This window comes from Pieris rapae, chromosome 4 (assembly GCF_905147795.1).
Source record: "Pieris rapae chromosome 4, ilPieRapa1.1, whole genome shotgun sequence".
Taxonomy (NCBI): Eukaryota; Metazoa; Arthropoda; class Insecta; order Lepidoptera; family Pieridae; genus Pieris; species Pieris rapae.
Window position 1 is genome coordinate 3755204 of NC_059512.1, and position 15301 is coordinate 3770504.

Consider the following 15301-nt stretch of genomic DNA (forward strand, 5'->3'; position numbering starts at 1 on the left):
GAATTATTATGAACCTAAAAACATTTGATGATTGAGTGAAGCGGTTGTAGAGATTTTTTATTTAACCTTACTTATTTATGATTTATACTTTGCTATTCAGAATGACCTGAAAGACGCAGAGTCCTTCTGAGTATACATCGTCACCACTTTTTATGAAGCGTAAATAAAAAAAAAATAACAACACAATCGTTGTCTATCTTCACCGAACATTGCATATTTGAATAATACCTTTCGAGCCATATGCAGTATAAAGAAAACAATAAGTCACATTTATTTTTCATATTTATTTTATACTATTAATGGCTTATGGTTATTGTTGAAAAAAGTATTTGGCCAATTTTTTAAAAGTTGAGCCACGGAAACTGCAAATGTTTGTCTATCCCATTATGCCTAGGTAGTTATACAATCTATTTAAAATTTATTATTTAACCAAATTGAATAATGATAGTAATGTCAATTATCAAACAGGTTATCACATTAAAAAACGATCTTTAGTTTTTTTATTTATATTTTGTCATCCAACTTTGTCAGTCAAGTTATGAGCTTCATAAAACAGTTGAATTGTAAAGTTTTTCAATAAATTATTAATGATGTTCCGTTGCCACTTTTACTGAGAGTCGTTTTAAGTGTATTGTTCTGTTAAAGTTTTTCTTAGCAAATAACAAAAGTGCTCTTACAGGGTCGTTCTAACGAAGTTGTGTGGGTTTCGTTTGTGAAGTACCACGCGGCGGGAACGGAGCCGGCTGGCTTTGACCAACAAAAGGACTGCTCTTCACAGCTAACCATTTGGGATGGGGCTGCTCCAGATGCCGACCTCGATAGAAAGGTAGGTTATACCGTATTACGGGATAAATGTAAAATACTGATTGAATGGCATTGAAACTGTAACTATATATTCCTATACTCAAGATGTATACTAATTTAGTTCAGCAGTGGTTTTTAATATCCCGTTATAAAACTAGCAATCAAATTTTTATGCGAGAACATTCTTAATAAAATCATTATGTTAACGTTGTGTGGAATTTTACCAACATTTTCAGCGATATTTTTTTCCAACAATGTTCGTTATCACTGACGTTTAAGGAAAATATTGCGAGGGCACGGGTGGTTTGAGCCCTAAAAATTGTGAAATGCATTTTAGTGACGAATACTACGGGCGCCCCGCTAAGCAACGAGGTGGCCGCACTATTCTACCGTCATACAGTTTTTAACAAGCATGGGGGTAGGTGTTAGTTCTACGTCACTACAACTAGCCCATATGTAATAAACAATTACAATTACAAGATTGTTAAACATTTATTACGTTTGTTTTTAATTAAAGATATAATTAGGCTAAGTTTTTATTGAAGAAATAAAGATTTTAGTACACGGCACAGTATAACAAATCGGTTGTATTAGCTTGTTGTAAGGTTGGTGGTATTAGCTTTTATTTATTGAGACTACAACATTCGGCTGTTCGCTACGCACTCGATAAAAATGTCTAGTTTCTCGTAGCACTTTGCCAACTACCTATACTTGACGTTGGAGCCAAACATTAATTTTCTTTAAAGTGTCTGAACACTTTCCTACTTGCTCTGCAGTGCGGTGTTTTCATTCACTCGACATTCCTATTGCATTCAGTTCGGATGAGCACAAGTTTTTGTTAGCACTTTAATCAAAAGTTTTCTGTGTCAAGAAATACCTGAGTTGTGAAGTTCTATATATCGTTACAGATGAGTGCCAACACTAAAATGTTGACTGTGCTAACTTCAAGGTGTGGGTTTTTTGTGACGGTGTGCGCGCGCATCGTAAAAATTTACTCTCATAATTTTTCCTTAACGTGCCAAAAGTATAACTTCAAGAAGCTAGCCTAGCTCTGGGCTTAGGCATGCGGCACTCTTTTCTGTCTATGTGCGCATCTAACACTCGCTCCTACGGAGACCGGCATGCCACAAATCTAAAAATCATTGATCACCTATAAAATAAAATATAAATTTTAGTCCAACGACAAAAGTTTTCCTCAAAGAGCCTCGACGATGTCATTAACCTCTCGAGTTTGCTGACTAGCAAAATGTCAAATATGTTCAAAAGATTTAAAATTAATAAAATAATTGCGCATGTCATCGATAGCAATATAGCAAGATAGACAACTACCTTGATAAGTATTTACTTAAATAAAAGTATTAACTTCTCTCCTAATTTTGAGCTGTTTTATAATACTTGAGACCCATCTAAAAAGTTGAAGTCAGCAGAAATAGGTTATTTTAATGTTCCACGCTGTCAGTATGAATCCCTAGGTTTCCAGAACTGGGTTATTCATTGTAGCAACATGTAACAGGGATTAAGTTTCACAATGAAAACGCTAGATACGGTTATTACTGGCTAGATTAAATCTAAATCGATATTTCTGCTGTACAAACTGTACTTATTTACGTCAATCGATACGTATAATTAAGCCGTGGCTGACGTTACATGAAACATGTGTTTATACACTGTAATTGAACGTTGTGTTGTGTATTAGGAATATTTCATTGCAAATGTTATTAACTAACAAATAGACATAAATGTTTTGATTTCCCTTGCGTAATAACATGAAATGAACTAACCTATTTTAGCTTACGCCATTTTGCATCAATAAAGAGGAAAATCGTGTTCTCAAATATAATCAATCAATCAGTAGGGAGTAGTTTTTCTATTGATTATACATTACTTAAGCATTGTAAGTATTACATTGCAGATGATATATAGCCTAATATATTATTATAATAATAGCACTTAATTTACATCACACTAACACGAATAGTGTGAAGAATAATTAAGATAAAAATTAATTACTGCTATATCTTCCAGAAAACGTCACTTAAAACTTATTGTATTTTTATCCAACATAGACAAGCGGGCCAGAGATGTATCGATTGTTAAGTGATGAAGCCACCACCTATGGCTACTCAATGCAAGAGGGCTCGAGAGTGCGTTGCTGACTTTTGATTGTTTTAATTTTTATGTTGTTGTTATTTTATGTTGTCTACATAAAAATATCAAAGATGCGATGATTACTAACACGTAGGAATAATTTCTTCTTCGTGGTCCGAGTTTTTGTTATTATTAAGACGTATAAGAATGTGAAGTTGTTATTGATGTGGTAAAAACAAACGAATGACGTTGGCCCCCGTTCATTGTATTGAATTAATATTAAACCCAAATACAATTATAATATTTTAGTGCTGTCTGTTACCATTTTATTTTGTTTTTAAACTTTCTTCTTGATACGTATTTACGTTTTACTTCCCCGTACTTCTCTTTTACGTTTATCTTACGTGAAGTTGTAAAACAAACTTGAAGATTTTACATCTTTTTTATGTGAACAATATCGCATAAGGGTCGGAGTGTGTAAATTAAATTATGATTTCGAATAAACAAAGTCATTTCTTTTATGTGTATTATATTTTATTATACGCCGGTTATAATTTTACACCTTAAACGTACTACTGCCTTGCTACTAAACAACTACTACTGGAGAAAAGTATCATGCTTGTATCACTTTGTTAATGTACCATGTATAAAATATTATAATTATGCCATTAAAAACCTATCGAACGACGCAAAACGAATGCGTTTTAAATAAATATCAAATTCATGCTACGAATGTCCGTTTTTAGTTTGTTATAATAAATTTATAAAATACCTCACAAACTTAAAATTATATTTTTTTCTAATTAGTTGGATATGACTGACAAGAAGTTGCTGCTGGGATCGTTTTGTCGCGAAGAATCTCCACGACTATGTGACCACGCCCTTCTCTCGAACGCCACGAGAGCAACCAGACCTTGCGCACCATCTGAGAGTTACATCACTTCTGGACCAGCGCTTACAATATTACAGGTTTGCTTTATTATATTTTATTTATGAAGCAAGTTTTAAACCTTACATAAGCATGAATACGTTTATAAAATGCGCTTTTACTTTTTATACAGTCTAATAAAAATTACTGATTTTTTTTACTTTATAATAGACTTTTATATATATTAGAAGGTCAAAAACACTATCCTAAAATATTTTTGTAACAAAATACTGTGTTTTTCAGGAAAAGGACACTTTAATAAGATTTCATATTCACCATATTTTCTTGCACGTGTTACGTAATCTCTTTGTGTAGCTTCCGCATGATGCGATAACGCTACGTCGTAGCACCACAAAACGACTCCAACCTCAAAAAAGCAAATTTATCACATTTATATTGTTCAACAATTCAAGTCGTTGTAGCAGTCATGGTCACTATTGATTCTACAACGTAGAGCCTATCTATCGAAACCATTTATATAATTATATAACTAATCCGGTATTAAGAAATATATAATACCCTCTTGTTAGTAGGTAACGTAATTGTTTTATTGATGATGTGAAGTAATCGTCCTTGTTATATCATGTTCTGTAATATATTATACATATGCAAACGATTTCAACTATTCACTCTCTATATATTTTTTTGCTAGTATTTAACGACTTAGACGTTGATATAGTTCTTAAAATCATTATATATTAATATTGTTAAAGTATAAAATACGTCTGCGGGGTAATTTAAATCGTAAGAGAGAGCCTTCGATAGAAAAGCTTTCTGAAGTATATAAGTTATCGGGCATCAATTTAGGAAAAGGTAAAATATTATATGCCATATGTTTTCTAAATTGTTAAAATGTAATGTAAATTTTGGTACAATTCCAAACCATAGTAAACTTTAAATCAGATAAGTAAATCTTATCGAAATCTCATCAAATCCATTGAGGACTAGGACATTAGAATCGTAAACACACAAGATGCATTTGCGGCAACATTCACTATATGAATTCTGTACCGTCAGCAAAAGGTTTACTAATAGTTTCTAGTATTGCCAAATTATATTTTTTTTAATCTCGTTGAGGCAAGAGGCATGATATACTTCGGCGCTAACTTTTTTTTCTGTTTGCCAGCTCTTATATGGTCAGAATAATAATAATTTAATAACAAAAAGGTTTATCGCTTACCTTATATGTAACCTTTTAGAAAATTAAAATGATATAGGAGAGTACAAGATGTAAAAAACTACATAACATATATAAGGAAATTAAACTTAAATGTGTTGCAAAATATTTATTATATAAACAACATTTAAAGTTTGCTATTTGAGTTAAAATTACTTTTTTATTCTATTTACTCATAACAAACACTTCATATTCAAATTAAAAATGACTGTCACGTCATAGACAAACAAAACTAGTTTCTATATCACAGACTAAGAAACAAAACTAAATGAACATGTATAAACACAAAATAGATAAATAATAGTCGAATTTAAGAAATATAATTATTTCTTTACACATCAAAATCACAATAACTTAATCTTTTACATATCTACTTTAGGGTATGTGCAAGAATAAATTTGCCTCTTACAAAATTGAACTATACATTTCGGCCAGTTTTGCAGGAGCCGGTTTCAAATAAATATCAGTTTCATTTTCCGATTAATAACTCATTATTATAATCTATCTATCTGTAACACTAAGCCACACGTAAGAAATTCTTAAAAGGCCGACAATGCACTTGCGAGCCTCCTATTAAATAAAAAAAATGCTAACTAATGTGGTGTGATACTTTATTTTTTTATACATGACTTATTTATAGCAACATTAATAAGATCATAGCATATTAAATAAATCTGATAAAAATGTTTAGGTTAGTAGGTAAGGACTCAGTTTCTATTTATTACCGTGTGTGCTGATAGTACGTTAACCAGACGTGTGGGCTACAATTAATGTAACACATGCTTGAATTTAATTAATTTCCGAGAATTTATAATTAATTGTCGGTTTTGTTGATTCCGAAATTGATAAGTTTCGCTCTAGTTATAAATGAATTTTCACACGGATTACAAGGGATGCAATCTCATTATTTCTTTAAATTGGTAATTTAATACTCAGTATTGAAAACTAGTGGAGAAATTTAGGCTGATGACATTTTCCAATCATTAATTATTGTATTTAATTGCGCATATCATGGCAAACATTGGAAGAAGATTCGTGGATCGCTTTCGGCCAAACAATAACTGATGACAGAGATTAGAAAAATTCAGCAATTTAAACACCATATTGCAATATCACATTGTCATAGTAAATGCGAAAATATATGATATGTAGCCTCTTGAATATCTAAAGAAGCTATTGTTGGCTTCATTCATTAGATATTGCGCCTTCGTTTCGGGTAACTCAGGAATGCATAGCGTGCCTGTATGACTAGCAATTCCGTTGAAAAATGTAACGCACAAACAGGGCTGGTACTCGTAGTCTACACAACGTTTTTCACAGACAAGATTGCAATCTATTACGTTGTTTTACTAGTGGCTCGTTAGATTTTCACTGTGTATTTTAGATGCATCTAACTGTAATGTCAGTATTGCACATACATATATAAATTCTTTATGTATCGTGAAAATGCAGTTGTACAAAGAAATTATTGAAATATTAAATGTATGCTTCGTAAATAAAATAATATTTATAGTTATTATTGTTGTTTACTTATTATAAGCGAGATTGTATTCGAACAGGAATAGTTTAATCATATACGATTTATTTAGAAAGTCCATCTAGTGGCAATTTTTATTTTCAACAAGTATGTAGCGTGTGTGATTTTCGGACCTAAATCTGAGTTTATAAATAATAATGAAATTTTAAATGCTCGGGCTTGAAAGTCGTATAAATTATTGATTATCCGTAGAAATTAATTCAGTCTTTTTTAGCACATTTTAACTTTGTCTCTTTTTGTTAATGCTGTGAAAAATATATATGGTGCAAAAACCTATTTGTTTTGACTAAAACATTTATTTTTTTAGGTTGTAGGTGTAGTACACCTTTCTTTCTCCACGAGTAATTTTAAGATATAAGTTTTAATAGGGTAATAATCCCATGTAAATAAAGTTACTAAATCCCAGTATTTCCATATAATCTTGCATAGTCTGCAATTCTATCACTTTGTATGAAATTGCTTGAACACGTTCAGTAATATATCAACAATACGACATACGACAAATCGTCTACACATATTCTACGTCTGCTACGTGACAACCATTGGAACTGCTTTGTTATAATATTATGTAATCCAAACCTATACACGGCTTAATATATTTATTTCGCATTACAACATTCACTAACATGAGAAAATATATTAATAAAATATTTTATTTATTTATTTTATTTTTTATTTATTAACACTTCGTTGCATTACATAAAAGATAAAAAAAATATATTAAATATAATTTAATGAAAAGCAACTGGCGGCCTTATCGGTTTTGAGCGATTTCTTCCAGACAACCACTGTGAGTAAAGGAAAAAACCACTGTGAAAATATTTTGTTACGCTTATTACAGTAGGTATTAACAATAAGTACAACAGCAGGCAAGAAACGGAAAATATAGGAGATAAAATTCAGCATACTGTTCTGTTACTAAGCATAAAACATGTACATTTTTATTTGCTTATTTTTATTATATTACATTATTTATATTGTAATCTTGCTATCGAGTTATTCTGAGAGAGAGAGAGTCTATTGAGAGTTGTCTGCCTACGAACGAACTAATGCCGTGTTAGACTACTGGTAGCAGCGTACGACTCTCATACTTGGAGTTGTAGTTACGATCCCCGGCTGCGAAACAATAAAATTTCTCTATTTGCGCGTTTAACACTCACATGTACATGGGGAATTCGGCATGTTTATTATAAGCACTGGTTTTTTATCTGTCTGTGTTACAAAACCAGACTAGAATACGATCATTAATTTAACTTATTATGATGACGTAATAACAAATATCTGCTACGCGTTCAGCGGCCGAGTATATGAGTACGAAGAATCAAGTTACAGATATATTCGTACTATAACCATTCTTAACTTTTGTTTTTTTCATTTATAAAGCTGAAGCGTATTTTTACGGCTCATTTAAGACAAAACACTACTACTGTATGCAAATGTCAGAGTTATAAAAGTAAATTTTAATGAACTTTTAGCTGCTATTATTCATAGAATATTAAGCATACTTAAGTACAATAAAACTACATTCCTTTCAACTGCATTCGTCGGTGACGAAAGTACAATTAGCGATGAGTTTCTCTTTGAATAAATAAATAAAGAGACAGGAAAATGTTAATTCTGAATAAATTGTACAAATTTGCAGAAGCGCAGTTGGAATTAGTCTGACTTTGCACATTTTTTTCATAAAAAGCTTTTGAATTGTGAAAATTATTATACATTTTTGGACCAAATTTTTAGAACAATCTCTATTAGAAAATCTTAGTTAGAAAAAATTACTTAGTAGGTGCTGTTTGAAAATTCAGAGCATACATTGGCGATTCTCTCAGTTACACAGGCCTATAAGTATGCATTCATTCAGTCAGTTCACAGTCACAGGAGATAAGTCACGTTGCACTCGCCATAGTGAATAATGCAATGGGCACGTGTACACTTCACGATGCCTTACTTGTTACTGCGCATTAGGGCGTGGTTTTGAGAACAGCGGGAGCGGAAATAGAATTTTTTCAAAATAAATACATAAGGGTTATTTTTCCAAAGTTTAATGTGATGATTTCACATTATATAAATGTATTTTTACATGAAATGAATGAAATGTATATACGAGATACATGTCGCGATCAGTCGTTCTTATTTTAGCATACTAGGCTCATTATGATATGTATCTTTATTCTGACATATTATATATATTTAATTATACCTCGGAAGCAACGGACCAGCATCTGCAAAATAATCTAACAATGGCGATGCAAATAATACATTTATTACTAATATAAAATGTAAATAATTATACTAAGCACCCATATGTTTCATGTTTAAGTTAAGACTATTACAAAAAAAAAAGGTATTAATTTTTATAAATTATATAAAATCGCTTTCGCTTAACTGAAGTTGTAGTCTAAAATCGCACACACTCCAAGCGTTTGAGGGTGCGCTGATTCAAACGGTTGCGTGACAAGTACTGCAACTGTAAACATTTTCAATAAGTAAGTAGTTCAACTACAAACCTCTCGGAAACTGCGAAGTTCTGTCTCTACGATCAAAGGCAGCTCATTATTTTTCTTTTCATATCCTTATCTTTAACAAAGGTTTTATTTGACAAGTTTTATACCTACTGTTTTTCCTTACATACGGAGCGTTATTTAAATTTATCGATATGTATAAGGTGTTGACCTAAGTATAAGCGTGCGACTCTTTTCGCTTACATAAACGTGCGTTGCGTTTATATCTTAATATATATATTTCTTGTGTGCGTGTGTATGTGACTGAACTCCTCCTAAACGACTGGACCAATTTTGATGAAATTTTTTGTGTGTGTTCGTGGAGATTTGAGAATGGTTTAGATTCACAATTTTGTCCGCTGGACAATGTTTTTTTAAATTAATTAGTAGTTGTTGATTTTGGAATGTTTTACATTGGATCCGACAGACGGCGCTACCATCGCACTGTCAAATTTTAAATAATATTCGAATTTTAATTTTAGTCTGTCCCGACAGTTAGCGCTGCGATCAAATTAAAAAAAAGTTTTGTTATCATTGTGTTATTGTAGACCATGCGCTGGATCGTTAGATATTGTCATAACATTTGAATAATAATTTTCATCAAAATGGTCCAGAATGTTTTAGCTTATTAAAAAAAGTTTGAAATTTTCAAATTAAAGACGTATAGATAGGACAACGTCTGTCGGATCCGCTAGTATATTATATATTTACTAGAACAGATATGAGAACTTAAAATGTCGCAGCGCTAACTAACTTCTTCTTCTTCTTCAAGTGCCACTCCATTACTGGAGATTGGCCGTCAGTTCTCTGAACTAACTAGATCCATGCAATTTCCTCCCAATCGAGTAGCGCGTGATTTGAGCCCGCCATATGCGCGATAAACAATTACTATTCCGCTAATTATAAAACGAGGGAAATCCGGAATATAGACACAAAAATTTGTCAGGCTCACAGATGCTATTCATCATTGGCTATAAGAGAAGATACGATTACAAGTTACACTAAATTAGACGGATATTAGCCATACCTAGTTCATATATCTTGTCTATGAGTAATCTAACAATGTGAAGATACTCACAGATACAACGAAACGCTTTCAAGACTATCTGTGAGTTTATTCGGGGTGAAACAATTTAAATAAATTACAAATTTAACCTTTATGTATGAAAATTAACAGATCTGTTATTGATCATTTATATAAATGTCAGCAGTAAAAATTTAAGCCTGTCGAGTTTCATCTACTTCATATTCATCGTCATATAGGTTTTAAATCAACAATTTAAGCATGTTATATGCAAATTTTATTAAAATAGCTAACAAAGGTCTAACCGAATCGTTGTGGTGTAACTAATTATGGTACGTAGAGTTTAATAATTTAACGTGTTAATTATAGTACGGCAAAGCGCTAGAAAATTGGTGCAAAACCGAACAAATAGTTGTGGCACTTAAATTGTGGTTTAGTTTTCGCATTAACTTTAAAATGTTATATAAATTTGGTCCAATTCGAAAATCTTTACTACGCTTTAATAAGTATTTTGCATACGGTTGGGAAGAGTTTATAGTGACTGTAGGGAAATACTATGACAGTTAATTACCATTTTGGGTTTATTGGTGTTGCATATACTAGTGCATAGTAGAGTAAAATAATTATTGTATGGCCGAAATTGATCACCGATATGAACACAAAAATTGTTATTGAAAAAAATGTGTCCACGTCCCACATTAACTCGTATATGAAACTGAACAGTATTATTGTTTGTAATTTTAAAAAAATATGTAAGCCGATATAAGAAGTTATTAACCGAGTTACTACGAAAACATGATGCATTGAAAACTTATTAATTAAAATATCTATACTATGTGATAATGATATTTCTTAAGAGCAGGTGAATGTGTTAATATTAGAACGATGGTTTGGTACAAGTTATCCAAGTTAGCAGCTACTTTGTTATTCAATATTAAGTATGGAAGAGTAGGGACTTTATAGTTTGCTAACTTAATATTTTAACTTGTTCTGAAGTACTAAGCTAGAAATTATGAATCAATTTATAATATTTTGTCCAAAGTGTTTTATAGTATACGGATAAAAAAAATAAAGATTAGAACAAGGACTGATTTTACATTTCAATAATAATTTGGACTTAAAATATAAATGATTTGGAAAATGTGGTTTAACATAAATAATAAAAATATGACTCGAATTCATCTTATAACAAATACACTCATCGAAACGAAAACGTACAAGTTTTCAGCTTCTTTAATGTAATTGTTTTTCTCAGGAACTTCGCCAAGGATCAGCACTGTATCCTGTGTCATTTGTTCTACGTTACGAGTTTGTTGACGTCAGCGAACAGGGACAGCCATTGATGGACTCAAAATCCGCCTGTGATAGAGTTTTTAAATCCGCCCAGACTTACTCCGGAAGATTTCAAGCACCGAGAGCTATATTTTATTACGGTCGCGGTGGAGCTCAAAATCTTACGTGTATATTAAGGTATTTAACTTTTATTTTCATTGTAAAAAGGAAATAATCTGTTTATCCTTTGTTGTATTTCTGGTATATAGTAAATAAACTTAAAAACAAAGTATGTACATGATACTTTATACTTATAACAAATATATTTTTTAGGTTCGAAGCAAAATACGGCGAGCGGGTTCAATTAATTTTTAATAACAACAATTTTGGCAATAAGCATTGTAGCACTCATAAGGATTCGAGAACCAGCCGTTGGATATGCAATAGACCTCTCAAGAGGACAATAGGAGGTGAAGGCCTCGCGCAGATAATCATCACTGAATACCCATGGGAGGGAGTCCCCATAAAAAGAGATTGCCTTTGTACAAACCGCTCTGAACCTCTACACATTCATACGTTAACAGCTCCCGTGATAGAAGTCAATTTCACTGTTACTATGATGAACATTACTGAAGATTATGACGATTTTAGTTTTGAAGGTGAATATAAGTTTATACCAACTGGACCAGGGGATGAGAGTGTTTGTTCTACTGGCTGGGGAGAAAGACGACTAAGAGGAAGCAGTGGTGAAATAAGACTGTTTGACAGGAGAGAAACATCGCTCTTACCAGAAATAGTCAGTGATAGGCATGTGATATCAGAGAGTGTAAAAGCAGAAGTAGCTTGTGTGCATAGACCGTGGCTAATTGAACCAGGTGGTGATGAAGTTACTCCAATGCAAGGTCGATACCTTTACTTAAAGATTCCTGGATACGAAATCGATAAATCTTCATCGTTATGCCTCACACCAAATCGATTGTTTTTATATGAAGCATATGATACAAGTAGATTTAGGGAAATATGCCCCGATACATCGAGCATGATGGAATTTTATTCACCTGGGTGGGACTCAGCTCAAACTTCTATAGAGTCATCTTTGAAACCACATGCAAGAAGCTTTGTTATAGACTTCTTACAACATGAGCAAGCTGATTATTCAATTAAATGGATAGAGATTATGAAGAAGCCTTCGATAGAAAATGACCCAGAAAACACTATTTTACCATCTTCAGTTCTTCTGGATTGCCGATACCAGTAAGTTTTCCATTTTATATAAATTTGAGTTTCTTTTACTACGTTTCAGGCTTTTATTGTACTTGAATATAAACCTATATGAAAACTTATACTTCTACAATTTAAAGGTCCCGTATAATAAAAAATTATGTTATTATTTTTTGCAATGTAATATTCTCACACATACCAATTACAATATTAAATTAAATACATATAGGATTTAGTATTAGTCTGTTTTTATAACTAGTTTTTTTTCTTGCAGTTGTCCTGAACTAAATGCTTGCATTCCACTCACACTGTGGTGTGATGGAAGCGCTCACTGCCCATCTGGATACGACGAAGATGATTCTAACTGTTCGTTCCGAATATCATTGCCTCCACCGTACGTCGCGGCGTTGGCCGGCGTAGGCCTACTAATATGTGCAATAGCGATAGCACTTTGTGCGTGCAAACGAAGAAGAAAAAAGGACAAAGAATTTAAAGCACGTCTCGATGGAGCATTACAAGTAGAAGAACCATATGATCGAGCCAAAACTAATGGCATACCAGAAGCAGCCACACAATACGCCACTGTACAAAAATATGCCACCATAGACAAATACAGTCTGAGCCAAAAGTATAGCGCAGGTTTAAATGATGCTAGGTATTATGATGAAGTGGCTCAAAGAGAAAAATTGAGTGATACAAGATACGCAAGTCTAGGCCGCGGTAGAAGCAGTCGAACAGATAATAGAAGTTCAAGAAAAGCTTTGCCTGATTTAGGTTACCCAGACCTAAAGGATGGCTTTTGTTGACAATCCCCGGACCCTTTGGAGACGACAGTGTGAACATTAATAAAGTTTTTTTTCATATTAAAGACTGAAATGGCGAAAGTGCCTACAAATGTAATCGCTTTCTAAACTCATACAGTGCGTGAACATATTAGATGCATCGGAATAACACTATATCGTGTCTTGATTTTCAAATAACTTGATGCGATACTAACATTTCGTATTTATACATTTTGTATTCAAATGGCTCTTCAAATAACATATCTAAATTGTAAATAACGCTTGACAATATTAAGATACAAACTCAATAATATTGTAATTACAAAATTAAATGTGTTATGAATGTATTCGCTTAATTTTAGTGTTCACTTGAGATTTGTATTTTTTTCGGTATTAATAATTTCTTTCCCAATGACTTTGTTTACTGAATTAGCATATATATTTGTAAATACAACATGTTAATGTTTTTCGACAATATTCTAGTATTTATTACATGAAAACTTTAAGGAAATTTTACGTGCAAATTATATAATTCCTATTTTTTTTTTACAAATTGATTTTTTTTCAGTCATCGTTACTGAAATTTAATAAAATCTGTATTAATTACAAAATGTACACACTGTAATTTATTCTAACTTATAAGACACTTAATATAAATGGTGTTGTAATGTCATATAGATAAAAAATGAAATGTGATATAGGTTGTAAAAATACTACGTAAGTTGTGAATGTATTAACTAGTTTCTGCACAAATGTTGTTTAAGATATATTTAAGTAATTAATGACATTTGACAGCAAAATTATTCTTTATCTGTGAGTAATGTTGTTCAAGGTTCTTTTTGTTCAGATAAAATGTTTGTCATGTATGTAATCAAACTATGTATATTATGTAATTTCTACGAACTAAGTATCTGATTAATAATGTAAATAAATAATTTTTAATATCTAAGCGATTCCAGGTAAATGGGAAATTAAAGTCATTTATAAAAATTATTTTATCTTTTTTTAATACCCCGGTATTGTTGGTTACACAATGAAAGTAAATATTTAGTAATAACAGTCACTTATGAAGCATTAAGAATCGAATTCAAAACCTATTTTTATATACGAAGGAAAGTATATGTATTTATAGACAAAAAAAGTATTTTTTTAAATTTTTATTATTATAATGTCATGCCTAGCAACATGCAATTTAAATTTGCTTTTTCAAAAATCAATTTACATCAATATAATAAATAATAAGATAATAAATAATATTTATGATCTCTCTCATCTCATGATATTTTACTTATGTTGCAAGAAGTTCAAATGGTATAACTTTAAGAGTATACGACTCCAACGAGTAGAATATAAATCGTTTGTAATGGAAAATTTCATTAAACTTTTTGCGAAATAATAAACCACAAATAGAATAGTTATGGAGTTTTAATGACGAGAATTACGGCCTCGACAATGGTAAGTCACTAATTACAATTTAAGTATAATAATTGAGCTTGACTGAATGTAGGCTGTGTGGGTGTCCCACTTTTAAAACTTTATATTCATCCGTCGTTAGTGCTATTTAAAAAGTTTCTATTTGCTTCAATGCAGTCTATTTGCTGAAGTTCGTACTTTTTTCTAAACGACATCGCTAAGTTTGAAAAATTAAAAATGTATATATATTTTTATAAATTCGTGTTATAAAAAAGTATACTCATTAATTTAACGTTAGCTTTCAAATTATACTACAACTTTGCGGGATCACTCGGTAACCATACATAAGAAAATTAATTTAAGAAAACAATTAAAAAAATAACTTGCAAAGTTCGTTTATTCTACAAGAACACTGCACAATGTTTACAATAAAATAGCTCAGATAATCAATACAAATTTAATTTGTCCTCGTTTAACAAGGTTTGCGAGAAAAATTCATCAGCATTTAAGCTCATGGAGCCAGGTACGTCATTAATTCGTATTTGTCTCCGCAGATA

The 15301-nt window shown here is 31.6% G+C and overlaps 1 protein-coding gene across 1 annotated transcript in view; it reads left to right on the forward strand.

Annotated features, from left to right (window-relative positions):
* The window catches only part of LOC111003432, a 59521-nt gene extending 45197 nt beyond the window's left edge, over positions 1-14324 (forward strand). Inside the window, exons 9-13 of the mRNA XM_045628103.1 lie at positions 680-826; positions 3700-3861; positions 11312-11526; positions 11662-12582; positions 12824-14324. Of these exons, the coding sequence (XP_045484059.1) occupies positions 680-826; positions 3700-3861; positions 11312-11526; positions 11662-12582; positions 12824-13355 (1977 nt within the window). The 3' untranslated portion in view covers positions 13356-14324. The remainder of the gene's footprint in view (positions 1-679; positions 827-3699; positions 3862-11311; positions 11527-11661; positions 12583-12823) is intronic.
* Positions 14325-15301: the final 977 nt, after the last annotated feature.